General features: G+C 32.9%; 1 protein-coding gene across 2 annotated transcripts in view; it reads right to left on the bottom strand.

The window, feature by feature from the left end:
* LOC149084197 (hemicentin-1-like) overlaps positions 1-22080 on the bottom strand; it is a 425960-nt gene that overhangs the window by 689 nt on the left and 403191 nt on the right. Inside the window, exons 12-14 of one of the 2 annotated variants that reach the window (XM_089234538.1) lie at positions 7767-7924; positions 4397-4714; positions 3553-3670 (exon numbers count right to left, since the gene is read on the bottom strand). In XM_089234538.1, the coding sequence (XP_089090664.1) occupies positions 3553-3670; positions 4397-4714; positions 7767-7924 (594 nt within the window). The remainder of the gene's footprint in view (positions 1-3552; positions 3671-4396; positions 4715-7766; positions 7925-22080) is intronic. The other variant, XM_089234537.1, reaches the window with a different exon arrangement.

Genomic DNA, 22080 nt, shown 5'->3' with positions numbered 1-22080 from the left:
CACCTTTCCTCTGATTTTTGAATTCTAATGTCTCTGCGAATATTTCAATTAGAAACGTAGTGTTTTACTTAGCCTCAGCAGGGACAGGGCAAAAACTCAACTACTGTTTAATTGGATTTTTGATGACTGGGTGTCCGTATAAAGAGTATTTTATTACAATTTTTGCAACATGAATGATGTATCTGAGTTTCACACGTTATTTGGGTACTTTTTCTTATTGGATGTATGCCTCTAGAATCAACGGTTCACCAGTAAAATGTGGCAAGGGGAATCAAGTAATCACCCTGTATATATGTTGGTGAATTAAATGAGTATCATCAAACAAAAATCTACTCAAAATATATTACTTTTCCACCCTACAACATACCGTCCCCCCTCATGCCAGAACAGAGCAGATGACATTTTGAAGTACGGATTTTCTTAAATTAATGCCTGGTATATAAATAAAGTTTCGTTACAAAATTTCCAATATCTTTAAAAACAAACTACATTTAGATACACCAAGTTTATCAACGTTGAACTTGATTTTCTGGTGAAAAATAAATCACAGGGTAAAATTTTGATGGTTATGCATTGTCATTTTTGACAAAAAACAGACAATTCACCATGCGCCTTCTGATAAATAATAATTTCTTTCAGTTAAAGTTTAGTTTCGCATAATTTTTTCGATGGTTTCATAAAATTTTAGAAAATCTTCATGTTTACGAAATCATAATGCAATTTGAACTCAGAAAATTTTCACGTTCCTCTAATGACAAGAGCTTCTAAATGAGTATTAGTACGCAAAAAAAATAAAATAAATACAAAAATATTTTTCTTAGATTTATATACCTCTTGTTTAACATGCCAAAAGCATTCTTACTGAAAAAGTTTTTGGCAGCAGTTATGTTACAATAAAACTGCTCTCTAATAATTCGATAAATCTGTAAAAAAATAATAAATATATTTAAGCAATTGTCTGAATCAGTTTTAGTGCATCAAAAATCCCGCATATTTATTTGTATAAGTTTCAAATCGATTTGTCATAGAGATCTCGCTCGAAAAAACACTCATTTAAAATTTCAATTCATTTCCGTGCTTATGTACGTGCTTCAGTTCTATGAACGCCATCTGTGCTGTCGGTATTACACCATTTTCCTCAAATGAATACCAGTTGGGTCCGTTCAACACCTTCTAGAGCAGGTGTTGGTCCGTTTGAGTTGTTTTTTTTTCTCTTTTTTGCACTTACTTTTCAAACTGAAGGCACACATAATACTTTTTTCTTAATTTTACATACAATGTTTAAAAAAATAATATCTAGTAATACATTCTGTAATTTCATAAGTTTGAATATCATATATTGCAATTTCTTCTTTTAGTGTTTTGTTCTGACGTACTGCATTATATTCTTATTGAAATCCTACATACGTAGATTAATATTCATGCAACACAGTTAGAATATGAATAGATTTGAAGGCAACGATGATGTGAAAAAATGATTCCCAATCTGTCGTATACATATAAAATAAGCGTCTTGCAATATTACTACATACCATTATATTTCAACAATGGAATACTTCAAACAATTTCTTAACTCACTGGCAAAATCGTATTTTCGTAGAAATATTCATTAAAATATTTGCGTGAGCATTGCAGTTCTCTTATGCCCAATAAAGCACATGTGTGTTTAAAAAATATATGCAGTTTCATCACTGAATATTCAATGTGAAAAATTTGAATTTTTCCACGGTTTCATTACGTGAACGCTATTCGATATAACACTAATATAGAGATATAGAATATTCAAAAACATAGTATTGCGAATAAATCAACAGACTTTATTTTTGTTCGTTTTTCTTTCAGAATAAAATTTTGAAATTTCCTGACACATATGTTAATTGCAAACGAATCTTCTTATTTTAAAACTCGTATCACGCGCGCAAAAAATAAAAATAAATAAATAAGTAACCATAAAAATAAAAAAAAATAAACGATTTTATCAAGTTTCATCTCTCATTTTGTTCATGACATGAATTTCGTTTCACTAACACTACATATTAATTCAAGATTTGTGCTGAGAAACATCAAGAAGAAAAGAAATAACATAAAAAATCAAGTGTGAAAGAGAAATTCCATTTTTTTTTCATCAATTTTCAGTCGGTGTTATAAACTATGAATTATTCAAAAATGAAGTAATTTTTTTTTCCTGAACATTATTCAAATTTACTTCCGTTATCTGCTTATTGTCTCACAAAAAATACAAGAGAACAGATGTCTAGATAAGTTCCAATGAAAATATTACATTTCACTACAACTGATATTTGCTTAGTTATGAGTTATTATTAACATACGTTATTGAAAAGAATCGAGATAAAATTTAGTGAAGATGTTTGATAAAAATTTAAAAAAAGAAGTAAATTTTCGTTTTGATTTTTTATATGAAGACTGACATGTTCAATGAAATATCAATTCCATCCATTCTACAAAAAAAATCAAACATTTTGTAAATTTAAATTCATTGTAATACATGAAAGGAAAGCAATGAAAAAAATATACATTTTTGAGATTTCTTCATTTTTGAGATTTAGAATTCTTTGGATAATATTGAATTTATTTCACTGGTATTCAATATTTCAGCAATAATAGAAATGCAATTCTAAATAGAGATATTTTTTCAGATGTTTAGAAAAATTATTCAAATTTATGATATATAAAAACATTCCAGTAATTATTTCTATTTAGTCTTGAAATCAGAGGTAACTTTTGTCTTGAGAAAAATCGCGTTACTGAAACACACAGGGTGCATCGGAAAGTCGCTTTATCCTGGAAAATCTAGCTAGCCGTTGGTCCTATAAGCATTCTTCCAATAAGAAAAAATATCAGAATAACGTATGGACCTAAGATATCGTCATTCATATTGCAAGGGGCTGAAATGATATTGAAGTTAGGGGAAAAAACGGTTCATTTGGTCACTTTATCCTAAAAAATCCAAGAAGAAAAACTTTTCTCTTGTCTCTCTTTAGCCAAAAAGAAACACATTCCGTGTTTTTAGGGGCAATATTTGCTTGTATATTTCATTTCAAAAATCGCTGAAAATGTAGGAAAGAATCACATAAACTAACGGGCAAGCTCATTCTACACTTCTTGTTGCTCTTTTCCGTTTTATGCCGTTATTTCCTTTTTCAGCTTTTCCTATTTTCAGCGATTTTCAAATTCAAATTATCTCAACGAATAAAAAATCCAGAATTATGTTTTTTTTTGTTTTTTTTTTTGCTTAAACTAGAAAGGTCAACAGCATAACATTTGGGGGGAAGGGGAGTTAAATACAGGGTGACCAAATTATAAGTTATTTTTTTGTTTTAACAACTATACAGTCCCTTGCAATATGAATGCCGTATCTGAGTTCTACACGTTTGGCTACTTATTCTTATTTGAACTATTTTTTCCTCTAGGATCAGCGCTTTGCGAGTTATTCTATAACAGGGGGTGAATGCTCCCATGCACCCTGTATATTTGAAGAAATGAAGTAAAGAAATCTTGATCATTGTTTAGCATCTATAACATTTGCCTTACCGTGTTCTTTATTGAATTTTAGCGTGGCGTACTGCGTACCGGGACCCCTCTTAGTAGGAGCTTTCGCCGCTTGAGGAGGTAGGGCTAGATCAGCGTAGATAACTGCTGCAGGACAGTTCTGGAGCGTATAAAGCAGGACGGAAAAAATGGGAAGACAAAAAAAGAAAAAAATATTGCATGCAATGTTAGTTATGTAATGTCCATGCTATCAATATTAGCCAAACATGCTAAATATTACTCACAATAATTATTTGAAAAGCAGTGTGGGTATATTACACACTTTTATTGTAAAATGTGTGTATGTATATGAATTTTATTATGCAAAAAGTACGAATTTTATTTTAAGAATAAAAAAGAATAATTTCGCAGATTTTTAATCAAGATATATTTTACAAAAATAATTTCTCTAAAGTTCTTCAAAGTTTTTGAACATGGAGTAACATTGTACATGGTATGAAAATTTTGGTTAAAAAATAGGTTTTTAACATATTAAATCAACTTTTAACTTATTAACTTCATTAAACGAAATGTGAATTTTACTTCTTATTATTTTCATTATTATACAAAAAAATTGTGTTTAAAATTTTCCGGTTTACTAAATTTTAATTACTTTCGTAACCTACATACCACATTCTTACAGTGAATGCCTAGGATAAAAATAAGTGGTTATAAATCTGTAAAGTGCTAAATTCATCCATGGTATTGTGAAAATGTACAATGGGAAGAAATTATAATTTATGAATTGATTCACCTCAAGGAATTACATGCTATATTTTGAATATTAGCACGGGGTCATAACACTAAAATTCCTAGGGGGTGTCTAGGGTGCCTACGCTATACCAACCTGTGTAATCCTGCCGTTTTCTCTGGAATATGAACGGCCCCACGACCGATGATTGACCTCTCGATGCCCGTGTTGTGGGCATGGGTCCCTCTTCAGTGAGGACTGATGAGGATGATGATGTTGCTGTTGGAACTCTTCTGGGTAAGAGTGGTCCTCTGTTCTACTGAAATGATGAGTTGATCTCTGACTTATAACACATTCTCCGTTATCCTTGGAGTTGGATTTCCACTCCGCTTGTGTGTACGGTAGGTTTTGATAGTGCGAATATTCTGGTGGTATGGATTGCCTCATTCTGTTAGCAGCGTAGGAAGGATTAGACTGCAAAAATTACCAAAACACCACAAACACATGCTGTTAGTAAGAAGGGGGAGATCATGCACCAATTTGGTTACATCAAGGACATTCAATAATTATAACATTAGAGAGGATTAGTATACAGCATGCAACATCATATCACCATTTCTTCATTGTTTTTCAGTTTCCACAAAGTAATAAGGCAAACTATTGTTTCACGTTGTACGATCATTTTCATAGAAATTTTAATTTAAGCGAAAGATACACACAGTTCTCAGCTAATGATGCAAACATAACATTCAAGTTGCAAGAAGATAATATTTCTCAATTCCAACGTTAAAAAGACAGAATATCGTACTCGTAAGTCTTCTCCGTGTCATCACTACGGTGTAATGAACGTTGTATTTTCTTAAAGGAGAGGAAACTTGAAATCACGTACTATATTGAACTTCTTTTTAAGTAAAAAATTAAGCTTTTATTTCGGCATTTACCAGACTTAAAGTCAAGATTATTACCTCATGGATAAAAACAAAGAACCATTATTTGTCAGCTTATATCACTGAAATTTCATCAGTCAGTGGTCGAGAACATTTACTTTCCTACTTGTACGTGTACATTTTCAAGAGGAGTTTCATTTTCAAGTTAATAATTTTCAAAGTTCAATTTATTTCAAAAAACAGCTATTACATTGTTGTCACCATTGTTGCACAGGGACATTTATTCGTTTTTAGGTAATAAAAAATGAACACACTGATATTAGTAAATATTCATTTTGTTCAAAACAGCTTTTTTCTTCCGGTACGTCCTTTACTTTTCACGAATGCGTTTCATTCATGGTTGGATTTGCTGGAAAAAATGAGCGTTGAGTATCTTGTTAAAATCCATGGTGTTTCTTCCTCATCATGCTTAAGAATTAAAATATAATATCCCGTTGTTTAGTCAAGGGTATATTTAGGGTGAAGTTGCTGGTTGAGACATAGTAAGCATGAATAATTAATAAGTACATGCACGCAAAATAACAACCCTAATCAAGTTACAGCGGTAGTTTTGATCTTTCGTTAGCACGTACTTTTATTTAAGGTGTCCCTCTACGTTGAAGACGTCATTTTGGAAGAAAATATAGATTTTTATTTTGTCATTTTTTATGTAAGCCATATATTTCTTGTGATTCCCAAACAGGCCTTGTTCTGTTTATATGACATTAAGTTACGTGCACTTAGTGTCGGGTTTTTACGTACAAGTAAACAGTAAATGATATATTTAAACACATCTTTCGAAGAATGTTATTTTAGACATTTTACCTGAGTTTGAAACATGATTTATAAAAATTTATTCATTGTGTCATTACAAAAATCTTAATATGATAGTCTGTTATATATTGTTAAATCTATGAATCAAAATCGAAAGTCTATAATATGTATTTGTGTAATTACTGTGTTTTATTCACGATATGTAGAATGAAATTTGAAAAAAAATTCACACGCACATTAATCGCTTTTAGTGATTTAAATGATTTTAACTTATGAACATGGAATACAATCCTATAAATTTTGGTTCGTAACTTGCATCATTACCAGCTGGATGTACTGTGAAAACAACAAAATATTCCATTCAAAAGGATTTTTGCAATCGTGTTTGGAATATTACATGAATTTTGTTAAAAATTTGATACAAATATTAATTTTTTACGAGAAAATGTCATTGGTAGTCCAAAATTTATTATTGCTCTCCTTATTTTGAGTCACTTAGTACGCAAAAATATTATTATAGTCCACTCCAGTACCAGTAACAAGAAAAGTAATTGAATACCATAAGAAAAAAAATTATGTGAAGATTATTTTGAATGAAGGTGCATTGCCGAATGAAATTAAAAATATTCATTGCAAATCTCCAGAAAAAGACGAAAATAATAAACGTTTTCTTTAAAATGATCGATAATACCTAATATTCCATTTCGTGATTTGACAGATTGATCACTTTCCATATAATTTACAGGGTGTCCTGTAAGTGCTAGCACGACCTTCGTAGAGGTAACATTTCAGTTTAAAGAATGCTCAACTGGTGGTCAAAAATTACCCTGTACCAGTTTTGAGAGTGAAAATACAGTGTGTAACAAAATGAAAAAATCTAAATTGTAATACTGTGGTCCCCCTGTGCTGTAACTTCCAATTAAAAACGTGTTGCCCTGTTTCCTCTGATGCCAACAAAAAAATTCTATATTACTATGTGCAATATTCATAGAGGTATTTGAATTCGTAAATACCTCTAGATTTTTTTTTTAGAATTCTAATACCTCTGTGAATATATTGGCCGGTTAATATTGCACTTCGACACATTGAATGCTCTTTGTAAGGTCAGGAGATACAAACGGCAAGAAATACCTATTTAGAGAAACTGTCTCTACCTGTTAATATAAAATATACAGAAAACTGGCTGATTTTGTAGAGACACTGATTTTTGGAAAAAGTTCAGCGCTGCTCCTACTGGGGTTCGAACCCAGGTCCCTACAATGCAGGTTAATTGCTCTACCAACTAAGCCATAGATAGATAGGTTTTGAACCTATGGAGCGCATATTTATGCTGAATGGTACCGTGCATGGTCGGTGACGGCAATCAGCAATGGTTGAAAACTCGACAGGCATTCAAGGGACACGGGTTCGAGTCCCGGTAGAAGCAGAGATTGATTTTTTTCCAAAAATCAGTGTCACCAAAATTACCCAGTTTTTCGGTACATTTCATAACAACTTTCTAATTGGAAGTTACAGCACGGGGGAACAGTATAAAAATTTAATAGATTTATTTAATTTTGTTACACACTGTATTTTTCACTCTCAAAACTGGTAGAGGGTAATTTTTAAACGCCTGTTGAGCATTTTTGAAATTGGAATCACACCACTACGACGGATGACTGATGAGATAAAGGCCGTGCTAGCACTTACAGGACACCCTGTATATGGATTTGGATAGAATTTTTGAAACTACACGCTATCCAAAGTCATCTAAATATAGTATGTGAATACTATAATACTACAAAATTCGAATGATATGAAATGCAATTAAAACATAATGGCCTTACTCCTTGGCGATGGAATGGCATATTCTCATACATCACATTTCCTTCCGACTCCGAAACCGGTGGTCCATTTTGTTTCCCTTCTGGATTTGTACTGCTAACATTTTGATAAAGATTATCTGAACCGACTGCCAGAGACGGTTTTCCTGGACTCGATATGCCTAAAATATAATAAAAAAATATTTATTTTGACTAGAAATAAAACCTGGAACTTCATTCTACATTTCAAATACAGTCTACGCCACTTAATGCGATCACATCGGAGTAGTAGTGAAATTCGACGTCTCCCATAGGAGCATTTTAGGCCCAAAAACACACACTACTACTCATCGAGACTCATTGTTTCCGTTAACAATAACCGATTGATAACTATATCAGAAAAAAAAAATCCCAGATGTAAGTACGATGACCATATCTCCCGTTTGGTTGAACGATATATGTAGGTAAACCCGAGAATCTTTTTCTTCAGCACACAACATTCTGTTATGGGGGGAACAGAATACCTTATACGAAAGCCTGGATAACCAAGCGGAGATCGAGATGTAGCTCGGAAAGAAAATTCACATTCCTCTGCGAGGAATCGAACCACCGCTCTCGCACTGTCCGGGCGAGTGCTCTAACCATTGAAATACAGAAGGCAGACATTTCCTGTCCTTAGAGCATATGTATGAATGCTGAACGGGACTGTGCATGAACAGCCTAGCTCAGCTAATAGCGCTTACGACGTTAACCCCCAGATGGCGACGTATAGAGAGAAACGATGTCACTCTCCGCTGTTCATACGAAGTACGAAAGCCCGGATAACCAATCGGAAATCGAGATGTAGTCGAACCACCAATATCTCACTGTCCGGACGAGTGTTCTAACCATTGAACTACAGAGGACAGACATTTTAGACATACATATGCTCAAAAGAAATAAAATGTCTGTCCTCTGTAGTTCAATGGTTAGAACACTCGCACGGACAGTGAGTGATGGGTGGTTCGATTCCCCACAGAGGAATGTGAATTTTCTTTCCGAACTAAATCTCGATCTCCGCTTGGTTATCCAGGCTTTCGTACTTCGTATGAACAGCCGAGAGTGACATCGTTTCTCTCTAGAAAACAGAATGTTGCGAAATGTTAAATTTTTTTGTGTTTTTCCTCCCTTTCAGTGGATATAAAACAATACTCCCTCCGAGCACAAACCATTTTTTTTTTTTTTTTTAAATCAAGTCTGTAATGTATATTGTGTGTGAATTATGATTACGTTTACAATAATTGGAACGTTAGAACATATGATTACGCCCCGATTAATACATTATGAACTGAGTGCGGAAATTTTAGTCAACACTGACCTCTTAGTCTTGCCGTTTGATAGCGATAACTTATACATGAAAAGCAATTTTGGTTTCAACCTTAGAGCTAAAGAATACGCGAAAGGAAAAAAAAATTCGACATGAAAGATAACAAAAACCGAAGTCCTGATGGCTGTAAACGAATTTTTTCCCCAAAATCTGATATTGATCCGTTCCGTTCTTAGCGAAAGCGATAAAAATTCCCTTATTATACGTGATTTTTATAAATGATATCTACCGTATAACTTTGAATGAGTAAGACGTTGATTAAAAAATATAATAAGAAGAATATTTCAGTCAATTATATTGAAGATATTGCTTCATAACGGTATCTCAGATCAAAATTATCAATTATCCTCAAAATGAGGAAATGAAAAAAATTAGTTCATTCGATTGGAAATGAAAGCGAAATACTACGGATGTTATTGTATTTTATATATTGTGACAATCAAGAAACAATCAGATATCCATAATAAAAACTGAAAAAGAAACCGAAAGCATATCGTAAGTAACAATAATCTCATGGGAAACAAGCGAATTATTATTTTCAGGTATGATTAAACAATAAAATTCGATATTCATAATTCACAAAATCAGAGATTTCCATTAAAAAATTATAGAAAATTCAATAATCATCTCATTTATTCATCCTTGGATAATTAAATAACATGCATAATGATATTAGTATCTTTTTTTGTTTTGTTTACAAAAAACATATACTCTGCTAATAGTAAACAAAAATATGTCTTAATTAATTAAATTAGTTCTACGATTCGAAACGTGGAATAAAAGTAATCAATTGAGTTGTATAAAAATTTTCCCCATTATATTCGCCATAATTTTTCTACTTCCGAGATTCAGAGTTTCTCTGTAAAACCGGAAATTATTTCGAGTTTTTAATTTTATACAAGCTTTGATACTCTAGCAAGCGTTACATTTACGTCACATTGAACAAAATACACAATTAATTTTTTTTCAAGTATTTAGTTATTTTTTTTTCTTATTTCAAGGAAAAAAATACTATTTCAGAGTTTATTCAGGAGAATCGGAATGAATTAATCACGAAAAAAAAAATTAAATTTCAAATTTTTTTCTTCCATCTGATGAACATTGCGCTTACGAAGAAGACTCCAGAGAGTAAACAAATTTTTCAACTTGATAAACAGCTGTGAAATCGAAAAAAAAAATTAAATATAATTATTGAAGTGTGTTTTTTTTTTTTGATAAAAATATATATATATATTTCATTATTTGTTTTACCGTCAGACGTGTGGATGTGGTACACAGATATTCCGTTTCGTTAATGATTTCAGCAATAAAATGGATTTCATGTTGAAAAACAATTTTTAATGATCTGTTACTTTTCCCTTTACGATTAAATGAATTTATTTTCCTTAATAATGAAAATATTAAATTATTTTTTTTACGGATTTAGTTCACGAATATTTGGTTTTTTTTTTTTTTAATTCTTACATTCTCCATATTGTTATATCTATGTGTTTACTTGTAATAAAATTCTGTTGATATAATATTTGCACTTCATGCAACCATGCTATCATTAACAAATGGAATGTATTACACCTTACTTTTTTCCCTTTGTTACGCATTCTTTGAATTTTTAATAAAAAATAAATATTTCCATAACTTATGCGTTTTATTTCATCGTAAAAATTAAACTCATCTAATTTTTTAATGAATGCTTTGGGCAACAAATCCAATTTTCGTAATTAAACATTCTCTTCAATATGTTTATTTTTTTATAGATTACATTTTTCTTGTCTTTTATATTTTATCTTCATTATCCAATTTTTAGTGTATTGTAGTTTCACAATGAATCTAATTATATTAAATTCTATCAAACGTCTTAGTTAATAACTAACATGAATAGAACTGTTTATTACTTATTATATTTCGAAAAATCTAAAGATTTTATCAATTATTCATTGCCAAATCATTCTTGAAGATTTCTTATCGCTAATATGAAATAACCGAACCATTAATATTAAATGTAGCGAGTTACAACATCAAATGAGAAAGGTTATTATGTGAAATTATTTTTGTAAAAAATGAAACAAAAATAATTTTTGTAATATAAATGATTAAAGTATATAGAAAAACCAGCATCCTTATTTATAATTTGATATCGTTTATCCAAATCGCAATTTTTATTAACATGCTTGTGATTTACTCATAAATGTGTGATTTCTACTCGTAAATGTGTGATTTCTACTCGTAAATGTGTGATTTTTACTCATAAATTTCTGTTTACAAAATTATGAGTTAGATTTACAGGAAATTCTCATAAAAATTGTGATTCCTTTTCACATGAAATTATAATATGTGTCATGGTTTCTTATTTACAAAATTATAACTTTTTTTTTTCATTTATGTTCACAAAAATCATGATTTATATTTACATGTTTTCGATGCCCATTATGATTTCTATCCACAAAATCACGATTTCTAGTCACAAGATACCGATGTGAATATTGTTTTCTATTCACACCTCTTCACAAAACATAAAATATATTTCTACTTAAAAATTTGAGATTTCTATTCACAAAACATATTTCTAGCCATAGAATTCGGATATATGTTCGCACAATTGGGATTTCGGTTCACAGCATCAGGATTTGTATCCACACGGAATTCTGTTACGAATTGTGATTTCTCTCCACAAAATTACGATTTGTACTTACGGTGGATTTCGTCCAACAAAACAAGGGATTTTGTTCATAGAGATTTATTTTTACATGAAATTTGATATGTGTTGTGATTTCTTTTTTTAATAGAAAAATAGCATTCCTATTCTTGACATTGCAATTTCAGTTAACAAAATGATAATTTCTATTCATTACCACATATTTTCATGCATAAAAATCAGCAATTTCTATTCACTAGAGCGAGATTTATTTACACATTATCGAAGTTTCTATGCAATAAATGAATCTTTTTATTCACAAAATTTGAAAACGATAATGAAATACTTCGAAAGGGTACATTCACATGCTACATAATAGCATTTAGTAAAGGAAATATCCAATTATGTTTATATAGAGCATAAAATATGAACGGGTAATAGAATGTTACTATAAGGAGGGTTAAAACAATATCTACTTCTGGATGAAATAAATAAAGCATTGAAACTATTTATGATCGCACCAACTCTACTTAATGTTTTGAGTTAATGTAATTACAGAATACGTTTTAGGAAAAAACGGGCTGATACTGTTTTAACTACGAATTAAATAATAATTTTAAGTTAACAAAAAAATCGTTTTTATAAAAATGATAAATATGCGTTTTAGAAAGTAGAAAAGATAACTTTATAGAGCTAAAAACATTAAAAAATGTCTAATTTTTAATTATTATGTCATATTTCTTTAATTAATGTAAATTTTTTAATCATATTTCTTTAAATAATGTAATGTATAGAGAAAAAAAAGTAATAATGAAATTTTGTCTTTTGATAAACACTAAATAATTCGAATAATTCTTATTTCTTACTCGATTGAAAGAATTGAAATTCAAGAGAAAAAAAAATTTTAGTGAATCAATGCAATCAAATTTAAAAAGAAGTCTCGAGAATTATGAATTTATAAGAATAATAAACTTCGGAGCTTTTGTGGGAAATACACACATAGGAATTAAAGAATGAATATTTTGAAAGAATTATTAGGAAATAGAATATAATTTGAGCTCTTAGAAGATTATAATTTTTTGAAATTCCTCTTATCTTTGAACTGCAGGCCATACTTCTAAGAAATAATTTCTATTTATTTCTCCGTAATATTCGAGAAAAAAAATTCTTTCCTTATGAATTTTGAGCTGTTTTCAGAATTTTAAGAGCGTACGATTGCAGATTTGGTATATTAATTCATTTCTTTCTCATTTATTTGTTGGTGTGGCATTTAAATATATTTAAATATTTCTATAAAGAGGATTAATATTTTTTTCCGATTATCAAAAAATGACTTTTGAAAATATTTTAATACCTTTTTATATGCACATTAATAAGTTTTTTTTCAATTTTTTGGTTCATAATCAAAATGGTATTCTTGAAAATTTTTTAATATTGTAGGTATATTTCGAAATATCTTGTTTTCCGCTAACGCTGAAAATGTAATTAATAAGGTTTGGAGATTACACAATGATTTCGCAATACATGTTATGCTGCGAAATATTTCCATTATAATAATTTTGTTCAGAATTGTGATCCCGAATGTGTGCTAATGGAAATTAATTTAAGATATTTATAAAAAACATGCCCGAAGAGATAAAATTTATAATGATGATTCTAAGGTAAAGTAAAATATCAAATATCGAAAAATAATTAAAATTAAAAAAACATACATATAAAATATCAAATAATAACAAGGAAGAAAATAAAAATGTGTGGTAATCATGTACCCGTTAATTTTTAACTTTGATAAAAAATACTGAAATTTCAAATTTTAAACGGACACAAACAGAAAAAATTAGACAATCAGTAGAATCTGTGCTTTCTATCATATAATAGAAGTAATTAACAAAGTAAACTTTATGGAGAAATTGATCGAGTGGTTGAAGTTCGTGAATTCAACCCGATTTTTTCACGCTGAAATAAAAAGTACTTGTGTGGAGGAGACCAAAATAACCATCGGCTCAGTTGTGATAACGTCCAAAAAGTTGCAATTTCGTATCGAAATTTAAAAAATATATATATTTCAATTTATTTCTTTAGGTATAATGAAGAAGTTTGCTAATTTTACTAATTGACTTTTTTCATTGAAGGTAGCCAAATGACAGATCCAATTTTTATATTTCCCTAAACATTCACGTCAGGGACACTATCACAGCTTCATTTCTTTTTTTACTAATCATTTTCAGGTAATTTATATTGAATTTTAAAATTCACCGTATAAATTATATTAATTTCACTAGCGTTTCATGAATCTTCGTGTGTCTAGTGCTATTCCAATGAATGTTTTACGATGCATTTGATTAAGCACTTCAGTCCCCACTTTTTTTTTTTTTTTCTCGCAGTTAGCTATTGTCAAACTTGATTTTAGCTAACGTCATTTTCTTACTTGGATCATGTGCATGTATTAGTGGTCCCTCTTTATGTAAATTTTTTTCATATTTCGAGGATTTCACTCAGTCCACAAAATAAATGAAAATCTCCATCCAATGCATCAATCACACATCCCAAACATACAGGGTGCCTCTGCTGAAGGTAGCCAAGATGACTTGCAAAGAAAGAACCACATATGTCCAATTATAACAGTGCTGCGTCGGCAATCGGAGATTAGTAATACTTTTCAACCTTATATACTCCTCGCACACATTCCTCTACTGAATGACTAACATATCGGAACGTGTTGTATAAGTGAATGTATATGTATGTATTGTCCCTAACGTATTTGTGGTGTTAGAATTGTGCTTGTTCCGTGCTCTTGCTGCCATCTGTGTAACGATAAATGATTAGTCATAATTTTTTTTTTTTTTTTTTGAATCCAATTGTTCTACCAAAATTCCGTATGCACACTGCGACAGCTCCTTTGACACAGTTTTCACAGCAGTTGCGCTCTGACTGACAAAGTGTGAAAATTTGAATACATTATCTCCAATAGTTGCATATACTGAATGCAGTTTATACAGCCTCTTGGCTTTCATATTATGAAGTTAAAATTTGTCATTTTCACTTCAGAATATGTAAGACGGGCGGCAGCACTATTATTTCATGAAATTAGCACAACTCTGACAGCATAAACACGTTATAGCATTACATATACTCAGAATACGCGTTTATAGTCACATATATATATAGAACGCACTCGGCAAGTACCGATTAAAATTTTCTCAGAGGAATAATTAGGCGATCAGCGCATAATTTACCTAGCCGAAATTGAATTGGTGGCATATGCCAAAAATGTAACGTAATATAGTTAACTTAACATTAACTGAGTCAGATGTGAAGCCTCCTACTAATTTAAATCAGCGCACCTCTCCCGCAGACGATTTAGTAACACCTAAAATGCTAAACTATAGAGGAGATCGCACATCATTTAGACGCCACTGGGGCGAATACCATTTAGGCATCTGCACAGCTACTGATAGTACTCACATTGAACTTTATTAATTTGTAAATACTCCTTATATTTTCGAGAGAAGCTGTCCTCTTCAATGGTACTTGTATGTATATCTAATCGTGTGTGTGTGTGACTCTTTCACTAGATGCTGTTATTTTCGAGTGCCCTTTTCTCGGGCACTCTGTATATTTGTGATATACGATGGTGTAGATTCACTGTTTTGCATGAGCTCTTCGAATCAAATAGGTGTAAAGCCATGCAAAATAGCATACGTACGAATATGTATATCTATCCAACACGATGTAATATCCTTAAAAAGCCCGAATAAAAAAGAACGCAATTTCTCTTTTCATCCGGGCAGAAGTTTTTTCGTGAATACAGTTTTAAAGTTCCAATAACGATCTGACACGATACGTTGGTGCAATATCTCTTTACTAAAGATCTACAAAGAAATGAAAGAGCGTGTCATATCCTTTCTTGCGAAAAAAAGCGGAGAACTACCTACTTTATACTCCTTTTCTTTTGAAAAACGAAAATTTTTTTATTGATCTGGTGAAAAATCCTCTTCTTTTTATATCCCGTCACCGCATATATATCCCAAGCGGGATATTATCTACCCTCTTATTTCCTTATTCAGTTCCGAAGAAGCGAATGATATCATTGGTATCCGTGCACCTCCATCATCGTCAACGATAGAACTGTGATATTGGTAAGTTATTGGGAAAGAAATCAGTACGAATATATGCTACAAAATAAGACTTTCATTGTGTGATTCGCTATTTCCTCTTTTTATTTTCCTTTCTCTTATAGCGAATGTGTCAGCTTTTATCATATGTAACCTCAATCGTGAAATAAAAAAAAAAACTGATTGAGGGTATTTCAGTAAAAATCCTATATGTGTATATCTTTATATTCGCAGGTTTTTCACGGATAACTCCATAGAAAGTAGAGTATTAGCGTATTTGAAGGAAAATATACAGGGATATAGTGGATATGCCACATTAAATGTGATAAATCGGTTATTATGCATACTTACCGATCGTCTTAGTAAGTTTGATAAATTTATCACTTTTAGCGGCGGACACATTCCCAGAGCCTTTTTACTGACTCGTGGCACGTTTCCATATTTTTTAAGGAATCCGTAGCACATTTACAGGTCACTTAGGTAGCCCACGGAACGTTTTTACACCAATTGAGTGACCTGCTCTCTCCCAAATGTTGAACACCCTTTTGTGACATAAAAAGTCATGAAAAATAATTTCCTATCTTTTCTTCATCCAGCTCGAATGGAGCGGCGTCCTTCGTCCTTTGGGACGTTAAGGTAGCTAATAAGTTCCATGTGCTCTAATACATTGCATTTGTCTCAGTCAATCAGCCCTGAGTACTGTACATTTGCGATTGAGTTGGCATTATCAAAACATCTAAATATTTATTGTGAATACACTTGCAGTAATAATATTTTAAAAGCGATTTTTGTATTGTATCCCAAGTATTTCCTCAGATAATAATTTTAACGTGTACGTATACTTCTGTCGTGGGCTATCGTTAAATGTAATTCTTATCAGTCGACCCCACTCTCTCATCCTATTCAAAACATACGATCATCCCCAGTGCTTGATGTTCCTGTCGGCGCGAACAAATAGCACGAAGGCACAATATATATCACTGGAAAGAGAGCGAGAGAGACATGACATCTATAATAATTGCTTGCTGGTCCGCTTATGGGGTGAATGCGGGTTTAGAATACTGCGCGCGTGCAGATCTGAACGTATTTGCGTGTGTCTGTTAGGATCCTCCCGAATTACCCACAGTGTTCGAGATTACCGAGATTACGCTCGCTTCACGCTTTGTAATATCCCGATCGTTCTGGGGGAAATCTCTGTTTACAGCGGCGAAACATACAATTGCCGAGCCGTTCATTTCCCTCTAGTTGAATCCACAATATGTTGTGCATAACATTTATCTGATAAACAGATATATTGAACGTCAAATAGGGAAGCGGCCTACGCCAACGTAAGTTTTGACGTTTCTGCCTTTTATGGTCTCGTTCGTTGTTCCCTGTGGTTTGAATTCCTGCGGATGTTTTCTAGAAAGATGATCATGGTCATGGATGGAGACGGCTCATTGTGCAGGTTTCATTGCTTTCAATAGTCGTTTCAAACTGATATTATGATTTATTAGCTCTGATAACGACAATGTGGGATGATAACAGTGTAGCGTAACATGATAATGCAACGATAGCGTACAAGAGGATATTAAAGTATTTATTTTATTCTTCAGTTGATCTATAACAAATTTAATCTAACACATTTAATAAATATTACAACATAAATCTGTCTTTTTTTCGTAACGGGAAAATGATTGAGGAAATATTATATCAAATGTTCCCGTGTTTTCCGCTCTGGATACTACTACTACACCAACTCTGGCCCATATCGCTATATTGCAATTTACTGCCATTAATGAGATGGGCTAGAAATGAAGGTGAAGTAGTCTCAAGTTCGTCAGGGAAAAGCTCTGTATACATAACGCCCCAGGGTAGATATAATATACCTATAACGCCACTAGGGTAACATGCATAATCACAGATAAAGACGATAAATTTAAAGTATTTATCAAATTTACCAATGACACTTGGTTGCTATGCATATTCGTCGGTAAAAGTGACAAATTCATCTAACTTACCAAGACAGTTGGTAAGTATGCATAACAACTGGTTATTATGTACCGATTTATCACATGTACCGTAATATAAATATTTTAAGAGAATCTACTCTTTTAACAGCATATTACCCCGCGGGACGCTCTGGACACTACCATAACGCCTCAGATCTCTTGGTAAATTTTATAAATACTGAAAACATCATCACTTCACCGGTGATTATGCATAACAACAAAGTGTCATCGGTAAATTTTATAAATACTTGAAATTTATCGCATTTATCTGTAACTATGCATATTACCCTAGTGTAATGATAAATACGGAAAAAAACTCCAAATGAGTCTATTATGTGTGATGAATGCAGTCGGACCCCGATATAATAAGAGCCAATTTTACGATCGTACTCCCCGGTATAATGATACAATAAATGTATGAATTATCTTGAATAGTGTATCGTCTAGTACGATTTATTATGTTCACCAACGACACGATGCTTGCGTATATGCATAATCGCCTGTGTAGGGGAATTCATCATATTTACCAACGACACTAGGGTACTATGCGTAAAAGTGAGGGATTTAGAGAAATTTACAAACTTACCAAAATGATCGGTGATTATGCATAATAATCGTTTTAGTATTAACATACATAATAACCAGATTTATCTCATTTACCGTAACATGTACCTATGACGACTAAAACGACAGAGTCCGGCAGTTTACGAATTGGCAATATTGACCAAAGTGTCCGAATATTAGAAATGACTTTTTCCTTTGAAACGAAGCACAAGTCAGGTCTATCGCGATTGGGTAATTTACTGCCTAGTCAATTGGCGTCAACGTGGCGGCTATGTAAGTGAGTGTACTTAACAGTCTAAGTGCTTATCTAGTGTGTCTGATTTTTCAATGCTGCCATCTATATTTTACTTGTGCATGATTTTTACTAGTGAGTGTATACAATATGTGAGTATAAATGTCACGGCCAGAGCCTGAAATAGACCAGTCACTTACAAAATATGAAAACAATTCTGACGTCCAAAATGAGAATAAAACACTGAACTGAAGTAGACAACTTTCATCCCTCAGAATCTCGCTCATTCTGAACATGTAACAGCATCATCCGCAAGTGTGATACTTATACGTTGTCATATGATTTCTGTGTGTATGTTCGCCCGACTCTGGAGTTCTGATCACACGTATGGAGCCTTTACAAAATTAAGGATATAAAGTTCCTTGAAAAGCCCCGGAATTCCTTTACCAAAGAATATCTTTACTTTACTACATACTAACTCCGGTTACATATCGCCATATGACAATTTCCAGCCAATGGAATTGAGTGGGAAATGAAGGCACCATCTATCGGTGGTCGCCCGAGGATCGGTAGGTAAAGAACTCGATTCTGATGTCCTTCAGCCGGATTCGAACCCGTGAACCTTGACGGTAACCTTCATAGAGAAAGACGAACATATCTGTTTTTACCACTGCGCCACTCGAGCTCCTTCAAACGAATGGCTGGCATGAGCAGCTGGTCCATATGGGGGAACCGTTCTTCGAGATCATAGACAGACGAATTAACCTATGGAGGCATCGCTTCCAAATAAGAACACCAACCGTCAGAAGTGATTGCTTTTTCCACGAGTACAGATGCCATGTCGCGAGAATATCGAACAGTTTGCCATCAGTACTTGAATGCGCCTCCTACGCATGATTTGCTTTCGCTATTGTGAATTTCGACTGGGCTCCGTATGCGAAATGTTTTCCATTCTGACTATTAATTCTGATTATTATTGTTTTTTCATTATTATTTATTATTCCTTTTTCAATGTAAGTGCATTCCATGTCTTCTGGGATTATTGTAAATAAATGCATGTCCACTGTGTACAGATCCTCTTTGTTTTTGCGGGCACTCATGTGTGGCGAAGCTATATTTCGATGTAATTTTAAATTCATTATTAGCCTGTGACACGTTTCAGTATTTACTACTCTCGGGCAAATTATTAATTCAGTTATAAGTATAATATAATATCACCTTGTCCGTTTGAAAAATATCATTCATCAAGATCGAAATAATATTTAATTATAAATATTCATGTATTTTATTTAAAAACAAATACTGTACGTCATGGTGTTAAATGCAGTTATAAGTATTTCTCAATATGACTTGATGACGTATTTCAACAATGAAAAATAACTTTATAAAAATTGTGACACTTCGTTCATATAAATGAAGACGATCCTCACAAAATAATATAGTAAATCATCCATTCAATGGAGTTAAATTTATTTTTCTTTCTGTGAAATCGCCATAATATATCAAGAAAAACTTTCCAGGTTTTTTTTCTTATTCCTGTTTTTCCATCTAAAAAAAACTGGTTTCAAAAGAAAGCACAGGAAAAAAAAAAACAGGAGTGAAAGCACTGTCAGAGAACATTTGACGCCTGATTTGATTTCGACGTGTCCCTTACAAAAAGGCGTCGCCTTATTTCCAAACAAGTTATTTATTTCCAACTGATAAGGATAACAAGGCAAGACGTCTGTTTGCCTTTCCGGGCCATAACTCAAAATGTGCGGATGCCGAAGGAAAGGAGCAAAAATAAAAAAATAAAATAAAATAAACAGGAGAAAGCGACGACGAAATAGAGTTTGGCCGGAGACGAAGGGGAAAAAAAATGTCCCGGCAGGAAAAAAACCGACAGAAAAAAAACATAGCGGGAAAAAAAAAAACTGTTATAGGGTCAAATGGGTAGTCCTGTATCGCTTTAGGTCTCCCGGATGAAGAAAAGGGGGGAAAAAAAAGAATTGGTCAGGGATCCGTAATCAATAGCAGGACCATGGCCATCTACTAGGTGGCTATTCTATTTCCGGTCGCAGCCCGGAGAACGAAACATTAATTCAATGGGTTAGTGGCCTGGAGTTCCCATAACGTATGCATTCTGCGTCACTGACTTTTTTTCTGTCGTTGCCATACTGAAGCCTTGATAGACAGTTTATCGGCAGAAATAATGTAATTCATGCATACAAAACGATTTGCAGTTACATGCGATTTATAAAGGGCAGTCAACCCCACTTATTAGAATCACGAATTCTACTGTCATTCTAGTATTGTTATCAGTTTTGCAAGGAACGGATTAATATCATAACATGGGACAAAAATTCTTTTTAGTTATCGGGACTTGATATAATGTTATCTTTTTTCTGTGGGAAGTTATTTTTTGAGTATTGTGAAGCTATAAGATTTAACCAAACTTATTTTTTTCCCTTAATCTGGCTGCAAGACTATGTTGGAGTCTAGGAAGTGTTATCTACGATCCTTCATCCCTTGTTGACAATCATTTCCGTCCTTAATGTGGTAATCAGTTCAGTGTCACCATTTGATCAGTGTCATTTTTGGTCGTAGGTTAATCCGACAGCACACGTTAAAACTCGGAATAGAGGATGCCCGTTTGGGATCTATCATACTCTCAGACACAGTGCTATTAAAATTTACGGTAAGAAACTTGTTTTCCAGTGCTGCAAAAATCCAGTGCTGCAATATTTTGTGTGTATGAGATTCTGTCTATGTATATTTGATTGTGTATAATAAAGTTTTCTCCGACACGGTAACGCCCTTAACCGCTAAAGCCGATAGAGCCTGGGCCGTGTTCGATTTGAAAGAAAGTAAAAAACCCATGAACGGGGTTACAACGGAACCTATAGCATGAACCTTGTCGCTAGACTCAAAGAAACCTATGGAAACAGCCAATTCAGATCACATTGCAGTCACAGGAATTTTCCTACCGAGAGGTTAGCGCTTCGATCCCCTTGTGATATCTTCTTTCTTTGCCTCTGCGTTCAACGCCGGCCTTCATGAAGATATGGGTGCCGTTCCAAGCTATTTGTGGTTTTACACTGTGCTGATCACTTTGCAACGCATACAAGTGGGTGTTGCTATTCGAAATTTTCGACATTTGTTGCTGTGACAACAACCACAAGAGCTAGGGTTTTGCTATTCTCTTCATTCTCCAGCGCATAGTTTGAAACACCTCGGATTTCTTATGCAATTGTTAACTTTTGCAACCGGTAGGGGCTCGTGCAACGGTAAACTTAGTTTATGACCACCCAGTATTATAAACTTGTGAAGTTCAAGTAACCTGAATAACATATTTCTGAATGGTGATTGATCGAACCCAATCTGCTGCTACATTTTTTTTGCAGTGCCCCTTCCTACCTTTCTGGCTTGCTTCAAAGCTTATATCATCTCATACCGTCA

The sequence above is a fragment of the Pholcus phalangioides genome, unplaced genomic scaffold, assembly GCF_987345545.1.
Source record: "Pholcus phalangioides strain wild (caught in Gottingen) unplaced genomic scaffold, Ppha-v1.0 ptg000008l_1, whole genome shotgun sequence".
Classification (NCBI taxonomy): Eukaryota; Metazoa; Arthropoda; class Arachnida; order Araneae; family Pholcidae; genus Pholcus; species Pholcus phalangioides.
Note: the sequence above shows the minus strand (reverse complement) of the source record. Positions and strands in the feature narration are given on the sequence as shown.